The 20,563-nt window shown below is 39.8% G+C and overlaps 1 protein-coding gene across 3 annotated transcripts; it reads left to right on the top strand.

The window, feature by feature from the left end:
• The first annotated feature begins 785 nt into the window (after nucleotides 1-785).
• On the top strand, nucleotides 786-18,332 carry ntrk2b (neurotrophic tyrosine kinase, receptor, type 2b). 3 transcript variants are annotated; one of them, XM_039780560.1, is made up of 19 exons: nucleotides 786-1,591; nucleotides 3,678-3,752; nucleotides 3,861-3,932; nucleotides 4,034-4,102; nucleotides 4,187-4,335; nucleotides 4,517-4,653; nucleotides 6,118-6,250; nucleotides 6,761-7,069; nucleotides 7,167-7,187; nucleotides 7,315-7,326; nucleotides 7,452-7,486; nucleotides 7,743-7,842; nucleotides 9,013-9,201; nucleotides 9,865-9,995; nucleotides 10,128-10,300; nucleotides 10,660-10,900; nucleotides 13,692-13,850; nucleotides 14,990-15,190; nucleotides 17,608-18,332. In XM_039780560.1, the coding sequence occupies exons 1-18, from the start codon at nucleotides 1,395-1,397 to the stop codon at nucleotides 15,173-15,175; spliced, it is 2,388 nt and encodes a 795-aa protein (XP_039636494.1). In that variant the 5' UTR covers nucleotides 786-1,394; the 3' UTR covers nucleotides 15,176-15,190; nucleotides 17,608-18,332. The 3 variants fall into 3 exon arrangements, with proteins under 3 accessions (XP_039636494.1, XP_039636495.1, XP_039636493.1); XM_039780561.1 differs by having other exon boundaries at nucleotides 7,170-7,187; nucleotides 14,990-18,332; XM_039780559.1 differs by having other exon boundaries at nucleotides 14,990-18,332.
• Nucleotides 18,333-20,563: the final 2,231 nt, after the last annotated feature.

The following is a 20,563-nucleotide window of genomic DNA, read 5'->3' as shown; positions in this document are numbered from 1 at the left end:
GTCACCTTGACGTTTAGGACTGCACTGCAACTCTCAGAGGACTGAAAAATAAATGATTCATACGATGTTTGGAGCATTAAAAGTGAAAACAAAAACAACAAAAAACTGTATGTTGCAATTAATGTCTAAATGATGTAAATATTAACATACAACCTACATTGGTGAGTGGACAACAACATACTTGCAGGTCAGCCTCTAAACATAGTTGACAAATGTATTTAGGTTAGGGTTTATTAAACTTGAATCAAAATATGTCAGTGGTACAAATAAAACCTTTACAAATGATTACAGTCAATTGGTTGTAATTACAATGTTCTGTAATGTGTACCAAACTTAATAGAACAAATACATCATGCTTTTTGTCAGGAAGAATATTTTGAAAATATAGCAAAGCAAAAGTTTTTTTGTTTTTTTTTAGATTCTTGCTCCTTTACACTGACCAGTGATTGGAGTGAGACCAATTTGAAGCTTGCAGACATTGTACAGGTAATTATTTTTCATAGATGCACCCCGTCTTGTGCGTCAACCGTACGTCACACTATAGGCCTAATGGCCAACCGTACAACAGTGTTGATGTGGGGAAAAGCTTTCACCCAATGCATGGCTACAGAGCAACTACAACACAAGAGTTTACGTCCATAGTGTTGTTGTGCCAGCCACAAACAGGGACATTTGACCCACAGCTGACCACATATGCAGCCCAATGAGACTGCAGCATGTGATGTTTAAGGTTTTGTTGCATAATCGACATTTCTCAAAGAAATTCCTATAAATTCAACTTGTCAGACATATACATCTCCAGGCCATTATCGCAACCACCTCCCCTATAAACCCGATCCCAGTGATGGCTGGGGGAGAAGCGCTCGTCTTTGGCGATAATCGATAGACGCATGCAGGTAGCCTTCCTCCCTACACACGCAGCATCACCACGCATCCTTACTCCACTGTGCAGTCTCTCTTATTTTCCTCCCCATCACCACACATGAGAAATCGCTCGTGGGGGCCCTGCCTATTGATCTCTAAACATCTGGAACACCTCATATTTGTTTTACAAGGCAGAGGCGGACTGTCTGTGCCCGAGATAGAGGAGTGAGACAGCAGCAGCAGCAGCAGCAGCAGCACCAGGACGGACCACTTGACACCTTGCTTCACGACATCGATATGCAGTAGTGTGATACCAGCTCTGCGGAGACGGGAAGGCCAGTCCATGGCATCTTGATATGAAAACCGTGGGCTCTGCGCATTCCTCACCGACGGCGTAGTCTTTTTTTCTGCGGAGTCGAAAGGATTAACTTGGCCAGATAAAAGCGGCGAGGGGGGGGGGGAATCTTAACAATAATTCAATTTGGCCAGATTCTGTTTTGGGGGATTCGTGGGATATCATTGGACCTGCGATGGACTCCAGCGCGGGGGAATATGGCATGGCTCGTCTTGGATTGTTTTTGGTTTTGATGGGGCTGTGGAGATTTAGCGATGCTTGCCCCGCATCCTGCACTTGCAGCATCTCAAGGATTGTTTGTATTGATTCTGTACCAGGGATCCAGGATTTCCCTGTCCTCACGTTAGATGACATGGAAAACATCACCGAGATGTAAGTGTATGAAAATGATCGTGCACTCAGCGTATGAACTTATTAGGATGCAATGCGTAAAGAACTACCTTCGATCGTAGGTCGCAATAATACCCAAGGGCTAGGATTATGATAATAATAATAATGATAATAATAATAATAATAATAATAATAATAATAATAATAAGGGTAATAACAACACCAACAGAGCAATATAATTTAACAGCAGGCCTAATTCCCCCCCCGTGGATTTAAGATCAATAGAAATCTGTCTTCTGCGCTTAATGCCAAACACAAAATGTGTGATTTTCTTCTTATAACCAATGGGTTTGTCAAATAATGTAGCCTAGTAAATGTGTGTGTGTGTGCGCGCGCGTGTGTGTGTATGTGTGGCGGAGATGGGGGTCGCGCGTGCAACCGACGTCGTGTGTGTGTGTGTGTGTGTGTGTGAGAGAGAGAGAGAGAGAGAGAGAGAGAGAGAGAGAGAGAGAGTGTGTGTAATGGTGGCGAGAGTGCGTGTCAGGCTTATTTGGATTAGTCGGTGTTTCCTTTACAAAACAGCTCTAGAGGTAGTGATGGAGTAAGTGTTTAGGCCCGACGCAGCCTATGAGGTGTTAATTCGGCGTTTGGGCGGCGGCGTGATTTAACCTCAACATTTCAAAAAATGACCACATTCTTGCCAGATTACACATGAGATCACATCAGTTGTATCCAGCCGGCGATTGGCTGCCCACAGTTATGTAGCCTTATCTGCGTCAGTGTGTAGGCTTGTGTCGGAGTGTAGGCTACCTGCTACAACCCTGCACAAGTGTACAACTCCACGGCACCCAGTGGAGAATGGAGGGGACACTGGGTGAGTTTCCTGAGGCAGGACCGACTGGACACATAGCCATCATGAATGTAGGCTAGTGTATAGGCGTTTACTGTTGTCGGATCAATACATTATTATTCCTTACTTCGTTTTGCAAAGTCTTTTAGCATCCTGCCCCTTGTATATGAAAATATTTTTTGCAGTGAGTAAGATTTGCAGCTTTTGCAAATGAATCACCTTTGAAGCTTAATATCAAAATGAAAGAACATTTCAATGAAGATTGTGCTTGTCAGCTGCACCTTCTAAAAATCTAACAGGTAATTTAAAAAAAAGTGCCCCATTTGTAATACTTGGGAATAAAGACAAAACTCCTGAAGCAGCGCCATCCAGATTGTTGAAGATACTTAAACTTGTAAAAAAATTGCAGCTGTTAAAAGGTAGGCTACAATTCACATGTAACAAAAGTATCTCCACACAAACACTTAAAACAACCTGCAGTCATTCTTAAATGGATTTACAGGTTGTTTTTTTTAAACACAAGGCAATCTTTAATCTTTTCTGATCCTGTGAAAGGTTTGTTTGCTTCAGCAATATATTGTAAATGTTTTTACTCAAACTCTTCAACAACATATATAATGTAGTTTAGATGGTTCCCCATTTTAAAAAAAGTTTTGATTTGTTTATTAAAACAGTGAATTAAGGTGTACTGTTTACTGACTTTCTCTTGCCAACATGGCAGATACGTATTATTTGAAAATATACCTTCAGGGGCGTCATTTTATCAAAAAGTCGGAAGAAACGGCATCATTAGGCCATAACAAGGACATTTTCATCTTCATTAAACACCTAAATAGCATGAACAATATCAGCAACAATACAAAAGCATAATGTCTGTCAACTGCCAGTGTGTGAATACGTGCTGTTGTACTGGTTCACATTAGATCGACAATCAAATGCTGCAGACCAAATTCCCTCAGTAAAGGAACATGACAGCTGTGTGGGCAGTATCACATTTAGCTGACTGTCCACAAAATGAAAAAAATAAATTAAAAAAAAACACACTGTCATGGTATTTAGTTTCCTAAAATACACAAACACAACGGATTCTGCTGTTTCACACTGACATTGTGACATTGTACGGTATAACACACACATGCAAACGTACTAGTTTCAGATCAAGTTATTTATCTGACCACCAGAGCTTCTCAGCTTGTACCTACTTCCAGACCAACTTCATATTAAATGAACGGTGTGCACGTGTGTCATAACAGGCTTTTCTTTCCAATTCTTTCACAGATACATTGCAAATCAAAACAGACTGTTTGACATAGATGACAACAGTCTGAGGCACTACATAAACCTCAGAAACCTGTAAGTATCGTACAGTATGCCTTTTGTGTTTTACATGGAATCACAATATATTTTGCTAACAGAAAATTTGTAATTACCTGATAACTCTACATTTGAAACGTCCTACAGAACAGTGACGCGAACAAGATTGACATCTATATCATCAGATGCGTTTTACAACAATACAAGACTTCAATATGTGTAAGACACATTTAAAAGACCCTCATTACTTGTGTCATTGATGTACACACAAGTAGCCTTGTTTGGATTTTGATTTTTCTCCCTCCCCCCTCTCCTTTTAGGAATCTCACAGATAACAACCTATCAACACTGTCATGGAGAACATTTCAGAACTTTAACAAAACATACTCGTAAGTGTACAGAAAAGTTTCAGTACATCTTTTTTTTTGTGTGCAGCCAAGCAGATTCTTATGTGCTGTGTTTTTATTTCCAAGGCTCCTGCTGTCCGGTAACCCTCTGGATTGTGTTTGCGAGAACTTATGGATCAAACTCAGGCTAGAAGAAACCGACAGTCAAGAGCTGAAATGCATAGACGAGAGAGGAGAGCCAACGGCCTTTGCCACACTCACTCCACCGGACTGTGGTAATGTGAAACCATGTTATAATAAGCAACTGCGCTGGGTATCTGATATTGAACGTGTAGAGAGATGATCGCTTCACGGAGACAGGAAAGATGGAAATAAATCTGTTTATAAATCTATCTATGTTAAGTTCTGGTCAGATGTTTAATTTCGCTGTTCGCTCATTTTTTGTTGTTGTTGCAGTGCTTCCCAAAGTAGAGGTCGTCCCAACCACCGTGACGGAGATGCAGGGGAGTAATGTCAAAGCTGTGTGCAGTGCCTCAGGCACCCCTCCTCCTGAGATCCTGTGGAACCTTGATTGGCTCTCAACCCACCACGAGGTGAGCCCGTCTACCACACAGCTTCCTGTTTAAACCTTTGGTACGGGTCCACCACTCTAGGCTCATGATTGTTGTTTTTTTAAGGGTTTATGGAAAAGATAGGAAATCTTTTTATGAAAATATTGATGATGAAGAATTTTATTTCGGTTAACATACATGAAAGAAACAATTATTTTCTATTTGCCACCGTAGCTAACCGAAACAGGGATAGGCTGAAGCCAAGGCTTATTTTTGATTATCCTATAATCCCCATAGAATCACCAAGAAATCCAACAAAACTAAATGAAACTAAATACTTGAGTACAATCCTAGTAATTTGAATCAAATTACTTTATAACCCTTAATTATTTTAGATTTCAAAGCTTTTTTGAAACTCAACAGAGACGAACACATTTTCAACTCATCATTAAGTTCATTCCATAATTTAACCAACAAAACTGAAACACATTTATATTTTACATTAGTCCTCACTTTACCAGTTTTTTTTAAGATTATTTTTTGGGGGTTTTCCCTTTATTTGAAAGTGGATAGATATGAAAGGGGGGAGAGAGATGAGGGATGACACACAGCAAAGGGCAGCAGGTCGGATTTGAACCCTGCACCGCTGCAGGACTTAGCCAACATGGGGCAAACACTCTTACTGGGTGAGCTAGTACGTTTGCTAGTCACTCCACCAGTTTTAAAGATAGGGAAAAGTCTTAAAATAAAAAAGGACTTTCTCTTAATTAAAAAAAAACTAAAAAACTAATACAGACAGGAAAGCTATTGTTCACAACTCAAAAAAAGTATTTCCAAAGCTTTTAAATATACAAGATCTGGAAATTTTATGATGCTGGAACTTATAAAAAAAATTATTAGTTGATTCATAATAACAAGCTTTATGTATTATTCTAATCGCTCTCTTCTGAAGTTTATCACTCATGAGATGAGTTCTCAAAACTGTCTCTGTGAATATGATGACATGAAGGTCATGACAAAGCTGTAGGCTTAAAGGATGCGTTTAGTGATTTTCTATGTTTTTCTTATCATCAACAAATCCCATGAAATAACTAAAACCGAATACCGAATTGATCCAACAAAAAACAACTGTGTGGCTTATTCTTCTTCTCATAGTGCTCCATTGTTAACAGCTATTAAAAACACATCAGTGATTATTGAAATAAAATGTTTGTACTGACCTGGTACTAATGGTTCCTGGTGAAGATTTACATTGTCTCAAGGAACCAACGGACTGGGCGGAGTGCCACAGCAGAGTAGGGAATTGGGAAAGTATTGAGAGATGGACAAACACATTGGGTCTTTTCATAGAATCTGTTGATAATAAGAAAAATAGAGAATATGACAGTTGCAATATGTTATGTTGTACCACTAATGAGGTCTATACTAAGCCAGCCTGATGGTTATTGTACAATTTTACATACAATACTAGAGGACATATAATGCAAATAACAACGCTGTTTTCAGATCGATCCTTCGGATATGGAGAGCAGCCTCACCTTGTCAGACCTGTCTCCTGATGATAATGGCAAGGTGATCATATGCAGCGCTGAGAACATGGTCGGTCAGACCGAGGCCACACTTACGCTCAATATTCTCTGTAAGGACTCTTACTTTTCGGTTATTATTGACTGTACATGTTAACAAACTGTAGCATGAATCTTTAGAGACGATATTTACTGTCGGTAAGTTTGTTTTGCCTAATTTCCTCTCATGATCTTGTAAATGCTTTCTTCTAAACCTTGTTTTTTTTTCTCCAGTGAAAGCACAAGGCCCCTAAGTTTGTTATCATTACTGTCTCTTGGCAAACCTTATTGACTCTCCATGTTTCCTGTCCATAACTCTTCCTCCTGTGAAGCTCCTCATGCCTTACCACACTCTTCTGCTTGTTTACACATTTCTTCATTTCTCCTCATACTCCTCTTCCATGTTTTCCTGATGTCAGCGTTTAAATGTTGTGTAATCAGTCTCCCTTCTCTTCCCCCATACTCTACACCCCCCAAATGCTTCTCCTCTCTAAGCCCATAAATGTTGCTTTTCCTACTGGCTTTTACTCCTGGTGTTGATTTCCTATCATCCCGTTATTACTCTTCCTCTACCTCCGTGTCAGTTGCCCCCACCATCCAGCAGCTGCTGGGGCCAGAGCGGGACCACCACTGGTGCATCCCCTTCAGCGTGACAGGGAACCCCAAGCCCGAGCTGCAGTGGTACCACGGGGACGAGGCTCTCCTGGAGCAGGACTTCATCCGCACAATGATCCACCTGTTCACCGAGAGCGAGTACCACGGCTGCCTGCAGCTGGTCAACCCCACGCACATTCACAACGGCGTGTACAGGCTGGTGGCAAAGAATAAGTACGGCCAGGACGAGAAGAAGGTGTCTGCCCAGTTCATCGACCCGCCTGACATCGACCATACAGGTGTGACTTTACAAGAGTACATTCAGTAGAAAGTCAGCACATTTCTGTTTTGTGAAGTGGACTTCTAACTTACATATATATTTTTTTTCCTTTTCAGCAGAGGACCCCATCTACTATGGTCAGTAATACAGCTTTATAAAACCAACAGTGGCTGTACTTGTTAGCTTGATAATACTGTATACAGTTAAAATGAACTCTTCTGTGTCTCCTCCTGTGGCCTCTGCCTGCATCTTGCTTCTGCTCAGACACCACCACAGGTAGGTGTTTGAAGGGTTACACACTATACAACATGACACTCATCAGTCAGCATTATAAAGTAAATTGCTTGCACTTTATAGTTATTTTTTTCGAATGTTCTGAGAAGCATTTTGTTTATTTTCAGAAACTCCGGGCCCTCCGCTGGACGACAGTGTTGCAGTAAGTGAAGCAGCGGCTCCCGTCATTTTGGCTCAATACCCCTTGAAACAAATGTTTACTCTTTACCATCCGTCACCATTTTATGTAACATAAATATTTTAGCTTTTGCTATCCTATCACGTAAATAATCTCATGACTTTTCATTTATGACCCCTCATGGGGATTTGACCCCATGTTGGAAACCGCTGATCTAAAAAGGATGCCAGATGGTTTTGTTGACAGTTATGTTTCAAACTATCTTTTTTTGTCTTCTCAGGTGTATGTAGTTGTGGGAATCGCAGGAGTTGCCTTGACCGGCTGCGTTCTGATGGTGATCATTTTGAAATATGGAAGAAACTCCAAGTTTGGTCTTAAAGGTGAACTCATTTTCTTAAAGGAATAGTTCGACGTTTTGAGAAATACACCTATTCAATTTGTTGCCCAGAGTGAGATGAGACGATTGATACAACTCTCATGTCGTGTGTCTGGTTAGCTTAGCTTAGCACAAAGACTGAAAACAGGAGGGCAAAGATGAGCTTGGCTCTGTCAGACAGTTTCCACTCTTTATTGTTATGTTTATTGCTGTATTTTCAGCGCAGACACATGAGAGTGGTATCGACCTTCTCATCAACTATTCTATTCTAAAATCACAAGAGTTGACTCACACTTTATTTGACCTTAACATTTAATCAGCAGTACTGTATATGTTAAATACATTTTTTTTAATAGTATAGTATATAAGTATATAAACAGTTAACAAATGGTTTATAACACTATAACGTAGCAAGTTGTAGTTTAACACTAAGACATTTTAAAACTTAGATTATTTTGTTGCATACATTTTAAGTGTTTTTATTAGATTTGTCAACAATGAAAAACCTCTTATGAATAATTTGTAGCTGATATATAAACAGTTAATGATACCTTTGTGTAGAGTATGATCACACATGTAGACAAAGCCTTTATTAACTGTTAATAAATGCTTTGTATACGTTCACAGGCCGGTGTTTATAAATGGGGTCAAAACTCATGACAACACATTCATCAAGCTGCTGTTTATACACAGTTATGAATGCTTCATAAGAGGATTTATATTAGACAAATACATTAATAAACACTTAAATGTCCTTATATCTGCTTACAACTACATTATAGTGTGTTATGATGTGATTATATAAATAGTGGGGGTTAAAATAAATAAAATCAATTTCAGTTTCCACTGTATCGGTATAAAAATAACTGCAGGAATTTGAGTCCTATTTTGCTCTGAGGTCATGCTCTCATGTGATTTAGGATGTCATCTGCCTCTGATCTTTGATATCTTTTTGTTATTATGTACAACTTGTATTCACAAGTCCTTCCATCGTTTTTTTTCCTCCTCCTCCTCCTCCTCCTCCTCCTCCTCCTCCTCTTCCTCCTCCTCCTCCTCCTCCTCCATGACAAAATATCTTCTCCTCTCCTCTCTCCTCTCCTCTCCTCTCCTCCCTCCTCTCCTCTCCTCTCCTCTCCTCTCCTCTCCTCTCCTCTCCTCTCCTGTGGCTCCCTAGGCTCCTCCTCAGTCATCAGTAATGACGATGACTCCGCCAGCCCTCTTCATCACGTCTCCAATGGCAACAACACCCCGACGTCCTCGGAGATGGGTCCAGACGCAGTGATCATTGGGATGACGAAGATTCCTGTCATTGAGAACCCACAGTACTTCCGTAACTCCGGCAGCATGCTGAAATCTGACACGTGTGAGTTACCGCCTTGCTCGACAAATGTCCGGTAACCCGGACCTTTTCTAATAAATCCATACAGGGGTCACAGCCAGACGCCATATTTATTGTCAGCATCCTGCTGCATTGTGACAGTGACTCCTGCTCTTTGGGACAACTGGATAGTTAGATGATGTTCAGAAACACAAGCTTGTTTAAAGAACTCAGCAGAAGGACCCTGAATGGTTTTCTTACACAGACACACATGTGCATGTGGTTTATTATACTTTAAGACATTTCAAGAGCTGAATCTGAAAAATAACCATTAACAATTTTGATATTTGTATAAAGTTTGTTAATTCTGGCCTTTACAATGTGTAGATTTGCTGATTTTGTCTGTTTTATTTGATTGGAAACTAAATATCTTTCCATTAAAATCATGCAATCGGAAGATGTCACCACTCTGGCTTTTTTTAAATATATTTTTTCCAGACTAATTTATCAATTGCCAATGAAAATATTCCTTAGTTGCGGCCCTAATCTAATTTGCCTTGCATGACTATAACTGATAATATTTCTGACTGAGAATCTTAACCTCACTCTAGTGAAGAGATTAAAAATAAATTTTACATACACCAAAGTTCCCACTAAATAACCAAGATGAATTTGTGACCATGAGATTTGTCCTATTCTGCATTAAAGTTGTCCAGCACATTAAAAGACACAACATTGTGCTGAAGCGGGAGCTGGGAGAGGGAGCATTTGGGAAGGTGTTTCTCGCCGAGTGCTACAACCTGACACCAGACCAGGAGAAGCTCCATGTGGCAGTCAAGGTACAGATCAGGAAGCCGTTTGCACAAATAATCAATGCACTTGCCATTCAGTTAGATAATTCTATTGACTAGATGTACATTCTTGTAGATAATGCCCCTTACCTTGTCTGTGTGTCTTTGCCTTTTCGTCAGACTCTGAAAGAGGCCAACGAGAGCGGCCGAGCGGACTTCTATAGAGAGGCCGAGCTCCTCACCAACCTGCAGCATGAACACATCGTCACTTTCTACGGGGTGTGTGTGGAGAGTGACCCGCTCATCATGGTGTTTGAATACATGAAACATGGTGACCTAAACAAGTTCCTCAGGTAGGGTCATAGGGTACCTTACTGCATGGCTGCAGGTTCAATTCTGAACCGCCTTAATGAGTTGTGTTTTTTTTACAGACCTAGTAAGTATTTATTGGTATTTATTGGCCAAGAGCAGTGACTTCCTGGAGGCTCCACCAGTTGCCTGGCAACTTCATGGTGACGACAGGATTCCAGGAAGTCACTGCTCCCTGCCAAGAAATAGTCTGGCATATAATCTCCATAAAAAAAATTGAAAAAAAAGTCTGTGGTTTCAGCTTCTAAAATGTAAATATTTGGTCCTTTATGGTGCAATATATTTTCAAAACTATTAAGTGGTACAATTATTGGAAGCTCTGATTAAGTGTTTCTGGGTGCAGGTCCCACGGTCCTGATGCAGTGCTAATGGCAGACGGTCAACACAGTATCCTGGTGGAGCTCACCCAGTCCCAGATGCTGCACATTGCCCAACAGATTGCTGCTGGCATGGTCTACCTGGCCTCCCAACACTTTGTCCACAGAGACTTGGCAACCAGGAACTGCCTGGTTGGAGAAAACCTGCTGGTCAAGATAGGAGACTTTGGCATGTCCAGAGACGTTTACAGCACAGACTACTACAGAGTGAGTCAAGAGTAGTTTTGATTATTTCCCTTTTTCTCATCTTGTCTTGCCCTCAGTCTCTTACACACACACACACACACACACACACACACACACACACACACACACACACACACACACACACACACACACACACACACACACACACACACACACACACAATTAGAATTTGATTCCAGTTTTAGCCTGAAATAACTGTGTAGCTGCAGAAATGACAATTTTAACCAGAGGTGTTTTATCTATTTTTAATACAATTTAAATGCAAATTCTATAATCTGCATAAAATTACTGTTTCCATGGTAATAAGGGCCAACAGTGCAAAAATGTATCGGCAGTTTTTGTCTTATTCCCTGGGCAAGCAGGGAATACGTCCATCACTCTACATGAACAACGTCATATTAAACCATAGAGGAGTTATTGTACAGTATATGGTCTGACCCACGGATGGTCATGAGAAGATTAGATTTTGATGCTTCAATACAGGCCAATAAAAAAAAAAGACAATATGTCTTGTTGAGTAGCAGATGGATGTATTTAATTCCATCATCCTTTCTGCCTCAGATCCCAGCTTGAATCCCACAGTGCCCTCTGCTGCCTGAAGTGGAGTCAGAAATCTAAAACACACAAAAGACATCTCTGAGATGCATTTCGCTGCATGAGATAAGATCACCATAAAGAAGGCCTGCCTGTCACCAACTCCTGATATCAAACGTTTTTATCAAATAGAGAGCAAGGGCATGAACACAGCTAACAATAAAAGACTGTCTGTAAGGTTGCTTTCATTTTATTAAAATCAAAGGGTAGCATGTGATACAATATAGTAGATCAACCAGGAATATAACTGCATAAAACTCACATTGAGAGGATGACATGGCTTAACGTTTAGTTCAGTGGTGAAAACTAGAATTTGTGCACTATTGTTGATCCTCCACTTATAAAAAGTGTCATATTTCTCATTTATTTGAATAGTGACAGATGCTTAGACATAGACATGTGTGCAACAAATCTCCAATTTACAGTATCACAGCATTTATAGCTGTTGCTAATTTCCAATGCCCGTCCCTAGAAGGGCATAAAAACAAACATTGACACAATTAAAATATATAAAGCACATACACATACAAGACACCTACATCTGTAGGTTCCCTGCAATTGTGTTTCTAGTGGACAATCCACTGGCCTGTAATGGTTGCACCCTGTCACAGAGGGCCTGAGGGGCCTGTTCATGTATGCACTTCCAGATGAGATTGGAATTTGCAAATGCAATGTAGTTGTCAAATCTTAACATGTTCAGCTCTCTCAGGACGTGACAATGATGTTATATACGATGGTGTGATCATACATTTATGTAGGCGAGGTGATGAACGTGTAAGGATGGTGATTAGATAAAAGAGGAGACGGCGAGGAGAGGAAATGCATTTAGTAGACAGGAAATATCTGATGGAAGAAGACAGGAAGACGCTGGTTGGATAAAAGGTTTTGATATAATAACAGCCGTGTTTCAGGAATGCCAGAGTGACTTAACTTAATTGCTCACTATAAGAAAAGAAATACTCTCAGTTGCCAGTTCATTAGGTACACTTAGCTCAAACTAATGCAGTCTAATGCCATGCCAGCCCAAGAAAGTTGTAATGTTCAGGTTTTGTTTAAACTGTTTGAGAGAGCTGTTCAAATGTATGATTATTTTCGAGGATGCAGTTTGCGGTGCTGTTGAACTGTATTGTGTTATTCTGACACACAGCCAATTGAAATCAATGAGGGTAGACTAAATAACAGAAACACCTCTCTGTATAATGGGATGTACTGATGCACAGCAATGCTTTGAGCTAAATGCTAATGTCAGCATGGAGATATGCTCACAAGGACAATGTTGACATGCTGATGTTTAGCAGGTATGATCACCATGTTCCATCTTAGATTAGTGTGTTAGTGTGCTAACATTTGCTAATTAGCTCTAAACACAAAGTTCAGCTGAGGATGATGGGACTGTCATTAGTTTTGCAGGTATTTGGTGATAAACGTGCTAGATGAAAATTCACAAAGTTTAAGACTGTATACTCTATGGAAAATGAATATTGTCAACCTCATGGTGGCACAAAAGGAAAAATCAGGGACTCCCGATGTAACGGCTTGGTGAACACAGGTTAGGACCCAAACTTACTTGGTAGTGAGAAACAAGCAGAAGTCAGGAAACCAAGGGGGCAAAACAAAGAAAGGTGGACTTAACCAGGTTGAGAGCAGGCAGGCCAAGTGGCTGGAGTACTAACTGCTGAATGCATGAAACAAGTGGAAATGTGCTGGTATATATGGGCTGACGTCGAGGAAAGTGGAACAGGTGTGTAGGTGAGAGGACGTCCAGTGGACTGGCAAGAAAGTCTGAGGGCATCTAGTGGATGGCTTGAGGATTGCAGGTCTGGGGAGTGAGAGGAGAGTACATGGCCTTGGGGAAGTGATGCGGGGGGACAGCTGAAAACAAACAAAGAACTAGACAGTCTCATGGCACACCAAAGGCCTTTGGGATATAATATATCCTCTGGAAACCATGAATGTGTGTCCCAAATGTCATAGTAATACATTCAGTGGTTATACAGAGATTCCAGCCTGGACCAAAGTGGTGAAACGGCGAAACAGCATTGCCCCACTCACAGTGCCGGGCCACAAGCCAGGCTAAAAATATCTCAATAAAGTACAGCCAGTCCAACCAGTAGCTTTAAACTCTTCAACAGGCCTTATGGTGTTGGTTTCTAATGGAGACTGCTCTTTCTCTCTCTTTCTCTCTCTCTCTCTGCAGGTGGGCGGTCATACGATGCTGCCGATCCGCTGGATGCCCCCAGAGAGCATCATGTACCGGCGGTTCACCACGGAGAGTGATGTGTGGAGCCTCGGTGTGGTGCTGTGGGAGATCTTCACCTATGGCAAGCAGCCCTGGTACCAGCTCTCCAACAATGAGGTCAGAGTCACACGAAGTCTGCAGATATTTTAGTCAACGCTGGCACTCAGTCAGACAGTGTTCACAGAGACTTTTCTCCTGGTGGTCTTGCTAAAGCCAAAGTCTAAAGTTGGAAACTCAAAGTTGGAAAATTCATTAAAAGAAATCAGTGGTATGTGACACAGCTTTGCAACTAACACCAAAACACAGTGACTGTAAATCTTAAAGGATATATTTATTTCTTCCGATGTAACACAATCTTTACCTAATCAATTAGTTGATGAAGTAATAGAAGTAGCCTATTTCTCCAATTTATTAAAACCTGTGGTAAATTGTATCTATGCATGGTTGAACTCCACTGTTTTTACACACATCACTTTACACAGTCATGAGGAGTACAACTCAGGTATGTCTTCAGTGGCTCTAGAGGAACTTTGTGAAGTTAGAGAAAATAACCCCGACGATGTTCCCAGAGAGCAAATTATATGAGGCGTCCATCTTTGTTTTTAACTCAAATATATATCAGAGCTTTCAGAAAACTCTCGGTGTCCCAGTTGTAATTTTGACTTGGATGTTGATGTGAACACTATGATGTGAACACTATTTACCAACCAGAAATGTGGCATAAGAAACACCACTGGTTGCATTATGGGGAATGTAGTATCCAGTGTTTTTGGAGCTTGACAGATACAGGGACCCAAAGCCACGATATCTCTTTGATTTTGACCATTCTGTTTTTAATCTCCTGAGTCTCCCAACTTTATGGAAGTAATTTAATATATTATGTAATATTTCGGTAAATGTTTAAATTTTCTAGTAATTTTTTATTATAGAAATTGAATTAATAATTGATAACTTTTAGCACTTTTTTTAACATTAATGATCTTTTTTCCACATGGCACTGATTCTTCTGGTTTTCACATCCATTTCTCCAAATCAGATGTTTTGAAAACTTTTAATTTATCTTATATCAGTGTTCATCTGTATTTAAACAAAGGAAAAGAAAAGAAAAGCATGTTCTGCCTTTGTTAGATAGCACCAGTAGAGAGATGACAGCAAATAAGAATTGATTCAACATCTGTGGAGAACTTGCTGCGTTGCTTTCATTGTAACACCACAGCCAAACAGCTGACAGTGTGTTGTCGCCCTGTATCCTGCAGGTGATCGAGTGCATCACTCAGGGCCGCGTGCTGCAGCGGCCCCGGTCCTGTCCTAAAGAGGTGTACGACCTGATGCTGGGCTGCTGGCAGAGGGAGCCCTACATGAGGCTGAACATCAAGGAGATCCACAGCATGCTCCAGAGCCTCGCCAAGGCCTCTCCTGTGTATCTGGACATACTGGGCTGATGCACCCGTGTTCTTGTATGTACTTTTGCGTGCATGTGTATGAGCTGGGGCTTCATATGGGCACGACAGGTTGTGTGTTTGTTTGCACTTGATGAGACGGAGAGGAGAGGAGGAAATGAAGGTTGTGCGACTGTGTGCGTGTGTCTGTCTGTGTACAGTACCTGGCTGTAAATGTTTCTGTAAATGCTATCCGTTTGTGTCCTCATTACATCAAGAAAAGCCTTAAATTTTGAGTGATTTTGTTTTCGCTTTTGTTTTTTTATCCATTTGCAGACGTAACTGAGGCATGTTTCACAAATGGAAACCAAAATGCATACAGGATTATGTAATTTTATCCAAACCATCAACACTCCCATATGTGAAAGGTATAAAAATAATTGAAACCCGATAATTAGAATCTTTGATTACTGGGTTACTCTATCCATATTCATCTCATTAAATAATGTGTTTCATATTTGCTGGGAATGAAAGGGAAAATAATGTGTCTCCATAATGGACAGTGTATGGGCACAACTTTGTAGATAGAGCTCTCTCTTCTTTCAACAAACAGAGCATATTCTGCAGGAAGATAAAAAAAAATAAAATACTCAAGTTACAGCTGAAGCTTTTTCTTTTATATGTCACAGACTATTTTAATATTTGTAGAATTTATAAATGTTGACTCTGTTTTCATACCAAGCTGTTGATTTCAATCTTTGTTTTTTTGAGTCATCTACAGAAACCTTTGCTTTTTTGTATTTTAAACATACGTGTCTAATATTATCCACGTATGTTTAAAATCAGTGAAACCCATATAGATTCTCATAGATGCCTGTTGTCTGTTATATATAACCTACTCAAGTCCACTGAAGGACTTCCCAATGTAAAAATCAGTGTTGAGGTTGTAAAACACAAGGGCATACAGCATTTTACAGCACTTTTGTTTTAATAATGCCATCATCATTTGTCATATTTTATGTAATTATCTTCACGCAAGATCATCTATAGTTAACAGTGGTGTTTTAAACGTTGTTGGAGTGCTCTACCCATTTCACCTTTTCATTTGATGTATCTAAAGCACAGAGAATGAGGACTCGGCAGTGTTGAGCTCAAAAAAAGATGAGCACAGTTTTGTTTTATTTTTTTTCATTCACCAGCAATGCCATTTAGCAAATCTTTGTTGTTCGGTGGCCCATATCTGTAAGTGATGTGGTTTTGTATGCATCTTCAGAGGCAGTTTATGTATTTTCTTTTCAAATGTTGTGGCTGTTGATGAGATTGTGTTTATGGTTTAATAAGAGAAGATCAAATTCATCTTTTGAGTAATTTCCAAGACGGATTGATGGGGCATTTTGATGCAGTTTACTGTGCACTGATGTAGGTCTCAGTATATTGAAGATTAATTTGTTTTCAGCACTTTGGTCTTTGTACGTATTGAAGTTGCTACTTGTTTATTTGTCATTTATTTGCATTACAAGAGTGTACTTTGAAGATGTGATCTTTAATTCTACATAGAAGGCTAAGAGGCCACAGCAAAAGGATTAATTAAGAGTCTGATTGCCCTTAAAGTGTCCCAGGGGTGCTTTCATCTCTCTGAGCGGTCCCAGTCAGCCGGGTGGTGACTGATACAGCTCCCTCACTTCGGGCATCACTAAAGCACATTTGTATAGTCTGCTTGGAAAATGGTTTTGAAATGCATTCTTGTAGTTCATTTTCCAAATGATCTTCAATTGTTCTGTTTTGAGATTTAAAAAAAAGGTTAAAATATTAAAGCAAGTGTGGTGTTCCAAGTGTCTAGTACAAACTTCTGTATTAATCTTTGCAAAAACAGCAGAAATCACTCCTTCATTACAACTGTCATGTATTTCCATTTGGAGGCATAAAGCAGCAAGGCTCTTTGCTGAGACAGTAAGTCATGTTAAGTGCACTTTGTAGCATTACTTAACCCCCAAATGCACAACCTGAGCGGCTGACCACTCTCCGCCTCGACCTCAACTGCACTTAATAACAACAACAAAAACATTTCACCCTTGCTGTGCCGGCCGTGAATGAAGCAAGTCCTAATTCTGACACCATTGTCCTTGATGAAAACGATTCAGTGTCCCTCTATGTTTTTATTACAGCGTTTGTCAGTTCTGTATAATAGTCATGTGTCTGCTGTACATTAATTGCTGTCCATTCTGTACAGTTCTGATATTTGTCTATATCAATAGTAGGCTATGTTTAATAGTATAATCTGTTTTGAGAAGGTATCATGTCAAAAACTGTGACATCTATTGAAGACAACGTGTTATGGGCCACTGGCAATACATACTATATGTAAATATGGTTTTATCTGTGCTACATTGTATAATTTCTTTGTGCTCGTTCATAATACCAGTGAGAATACAATCCGTTTTTGGCAACTTTTGATCTGCAGAGGACTTTATTTGAACAATGTGTTTTTTTCTCAGAGGAAAAGAAGAAAAGAAAAATGATCTCCTCTTTCCTCTCCACTGTGATGGGGAGCTTACACAGAGGCTGTTTGAGATGCTGTCTGTCTGTAGGAGGACCATAGACTCTGGATCTGATTAAACATCAGGATCTCTCCTAGCTGACAGGCGTCCCAGCAGATGTGTGGCCGATGGCGAGGAGGTCAAAGGTCGCCTCCTGGCCAACACCACCACTCAACCTCTGACTGACTGTAGCCTATTTTGATCCTCTTTCAGATGAATAACTGTGACTTTGCATCATGAATAGTATATTATTTTGAATGTAATCTAGAAGGGTCGGGACCTTTTTTGAATGTAATCTATCTTGAGGGTGGGTGGGGTGGGGGGGAGCGTTGATTACTTTTTTGTAAATATATGGTAAATGAAAAAAAGATTACAGTTTTCATTCCTGTGCAGATAACAAATTTTACTTACTGTGTGAATACAAAGAGAGAGTGTATGTTGTATGTGTTTGTGACTAATGTCTCGAGAATGTTGGGTGTGTTTGTGTGTGTGTGTGTGTGTGTGTGTGTGTGTGTGTGTGCGTGTGTGTGTGAGTGTGTGTGCTCTCCTGGCAGACTGCTTTAATCAGCCAGATCTATCAATCAATTCAATGCTTTGTGCATCATGTGAGTAGCTTATCCACAATTAATGGAAATGTTCCTTGTGATACTGTGCATTTAATAAAGGTGGTATGTCTTACAATATGCTTTGTGTCCTCACAATTCTTTGTGTCTATTCAAAATTTGAAGAAGTACTGTACTTAAGTACAGTTTTGAGATTGGCTACTTTACCAGAGTATATCCTACTTCATATTTCTATTCCCCTACATTTCAGAGGGAAATGCAATACATATTGACAGCTTTAGTTACTTTACAGATTAAGATTTTACATTAAGCTTATAAACTACACTGCATTGTTAAAGATAAAACCAGCAGTTCACCAACCTTTTGGGCTTGTATCTAGTAGTGGCCCCTTGACTTGTTTCAGATGTCTCTGAGTTGTTTGCATTTAAACTTCTTAAATTGTTTCTTTTTTTTAATAACTGTTTGAGACCCGAAGAAGTAAAAGTATCCAATATTTCACATAAAAAGCAAAGGTTAAAGGGAAAACAAAATGAATGCAAATGTGACCCCTTTTAATTTATCTTGTAAATTGTAACCCTTTTGTACATTTAATCTGACATCTTTCTATATTAATACAATTTTATTATTTGACTTTTAATGCAGTGTTTGCAGCATTTGGCTGAGCATCCAACCAGAGGGCTGGATTTTGTAAAAACAATCCCAGTCAGCCAGCATTCCAAATTTATATTTTAGTTCTGCTCTCTGGACAATCTGAACACCACACACACACACACTGGCAGATTGTCTGCTAAGGTGTGATTGACATTCAGTCTGTGTTTGGCCTTTGGGAGTGGGCTACTTTAAAAAGAAATCAACATGTGTCATGAAAGGTATCCCATTGGCACCATTTCATGTTTCTAACAATAACTACTAAGGAGTGACAAAGACAGCTGCCTGTATGACCTCTCTCTCTCTCTCTCACACACACACACACAGTTGCAATTGTGCTGGGGTGTATGTGTATTTCTGTGGTATTATATTGTCACAGTTGTCACATACAAGTTTAAAGACTGAAGGATTAAGCTAACCTACCTTGGTGTAGTGCAATGCTAGTGGTACGGAGCTCCACCCTCTACTCAGGCTGCTGGGCCAGTCCATCCAGGGCGTCTTCCTTAACAGATTTATCTCGTGTCTTTCATGAGGGGGGGGGGGTCACCTACTGACACTCTGAGGGAAGCTTCAGTGTGTCTGCTGCAGGAAGAATAAATATAATATATAACGCAACCGCCCTTTTGTCTCTCATTCATTAACACCACTCTACTAACCAAAAATACTAAATACTACTTAACCGAGTACATACATTTGATTATTGCTTTTGCTGGTTTGATCATTCTTACTTCGTGTCTGCTCTCATACTATATTCTTATATGATGTATGCTGTATATGTTGTAACCCTAGCCCATATGTACTGATCTTGTTTTTAGAGAATTCAAGCTTAACACTTTACTTTTGACTCCATGTAGCATTTATGAGCTGTAAAACATGTAATTCATGTTTTATAACACACTATAGTTGTAATCTGTTGACATTTGTGACCGTGTTTATTAATGTTCAGTATTTGTCAACTTCTCTGCTGAAGACATTTTATATTTGTACACCGGTTTGACTACATTATTATTCATTGTTTATACAGCAGCTCCACTTATGGGTGGCCACAGGAGGAGTTAGAGTTGTTGACAAACACATATAGAACACTTACATCTGCTTACAACTACATATTAGTGTGTTATAAACTTAAAATGTTTATATACTTATAAATGATTAATAAAAGGGTTAAAGTAATGTGTTAGAGGCTGAAGAGTTGTAAACGTCTGCATGCTCGCTCTTTCTAGCAGACAAAGATTTTAAGTTGACGTACCAACAGATTATGAAATCGTGCTGGCTAAACACAAACATCTGTGGAATCACAACACAAGGTGCAAAAGTGTGACGGTCTCTTGGTTTCATCAAAAGCTGTGCGCAGTTTATATTTATTTTATTCTAAATTTACATTTAAAAAAAATGTCTGCCCATGTCTAAGAACCATTATGAAAGTTAACGCACAAATTCAATATACATCTCATTGTATTTTACACAGAGGGTAAAGGTATAGGCATGAAGGTGGCATGATTCATATCAAGGCTCAAAAGATCCAGAAAAACAGACATGAATAAATAGAAAGTGCTAACCTTAGCAGAAAAAATAAGATTGCCTTCTCTTAAAAACAAACAGAATTGCAGTTTGGAAAGTCTCAAGCTCCCGTTAACCAGCAAAGAAATTCAATGAAGCCATCTAAAGAACGTGGTCTGACACTGGGCCTGTACATAAGCAGA

This window comes from Perca fluviatilis, chromosome 17 (assembly GCF_010015445.1).
Source record: "Perca fluviatilis chromosome 17, GENO_Pfluv_1.0, whole genome shotgun sequence".
NCBI classification, from domain to species: domain Eukaryota; kingdom Metazoa; phylum Chordata; class Actinopteri; order Perciformes; family Percidae; genus Perca; species Perca fluviatilis.
Note: the sequence above shows the minus strand (reverse complement) of the source record. Positions and strands in the feature narration are given on the sequence as shown.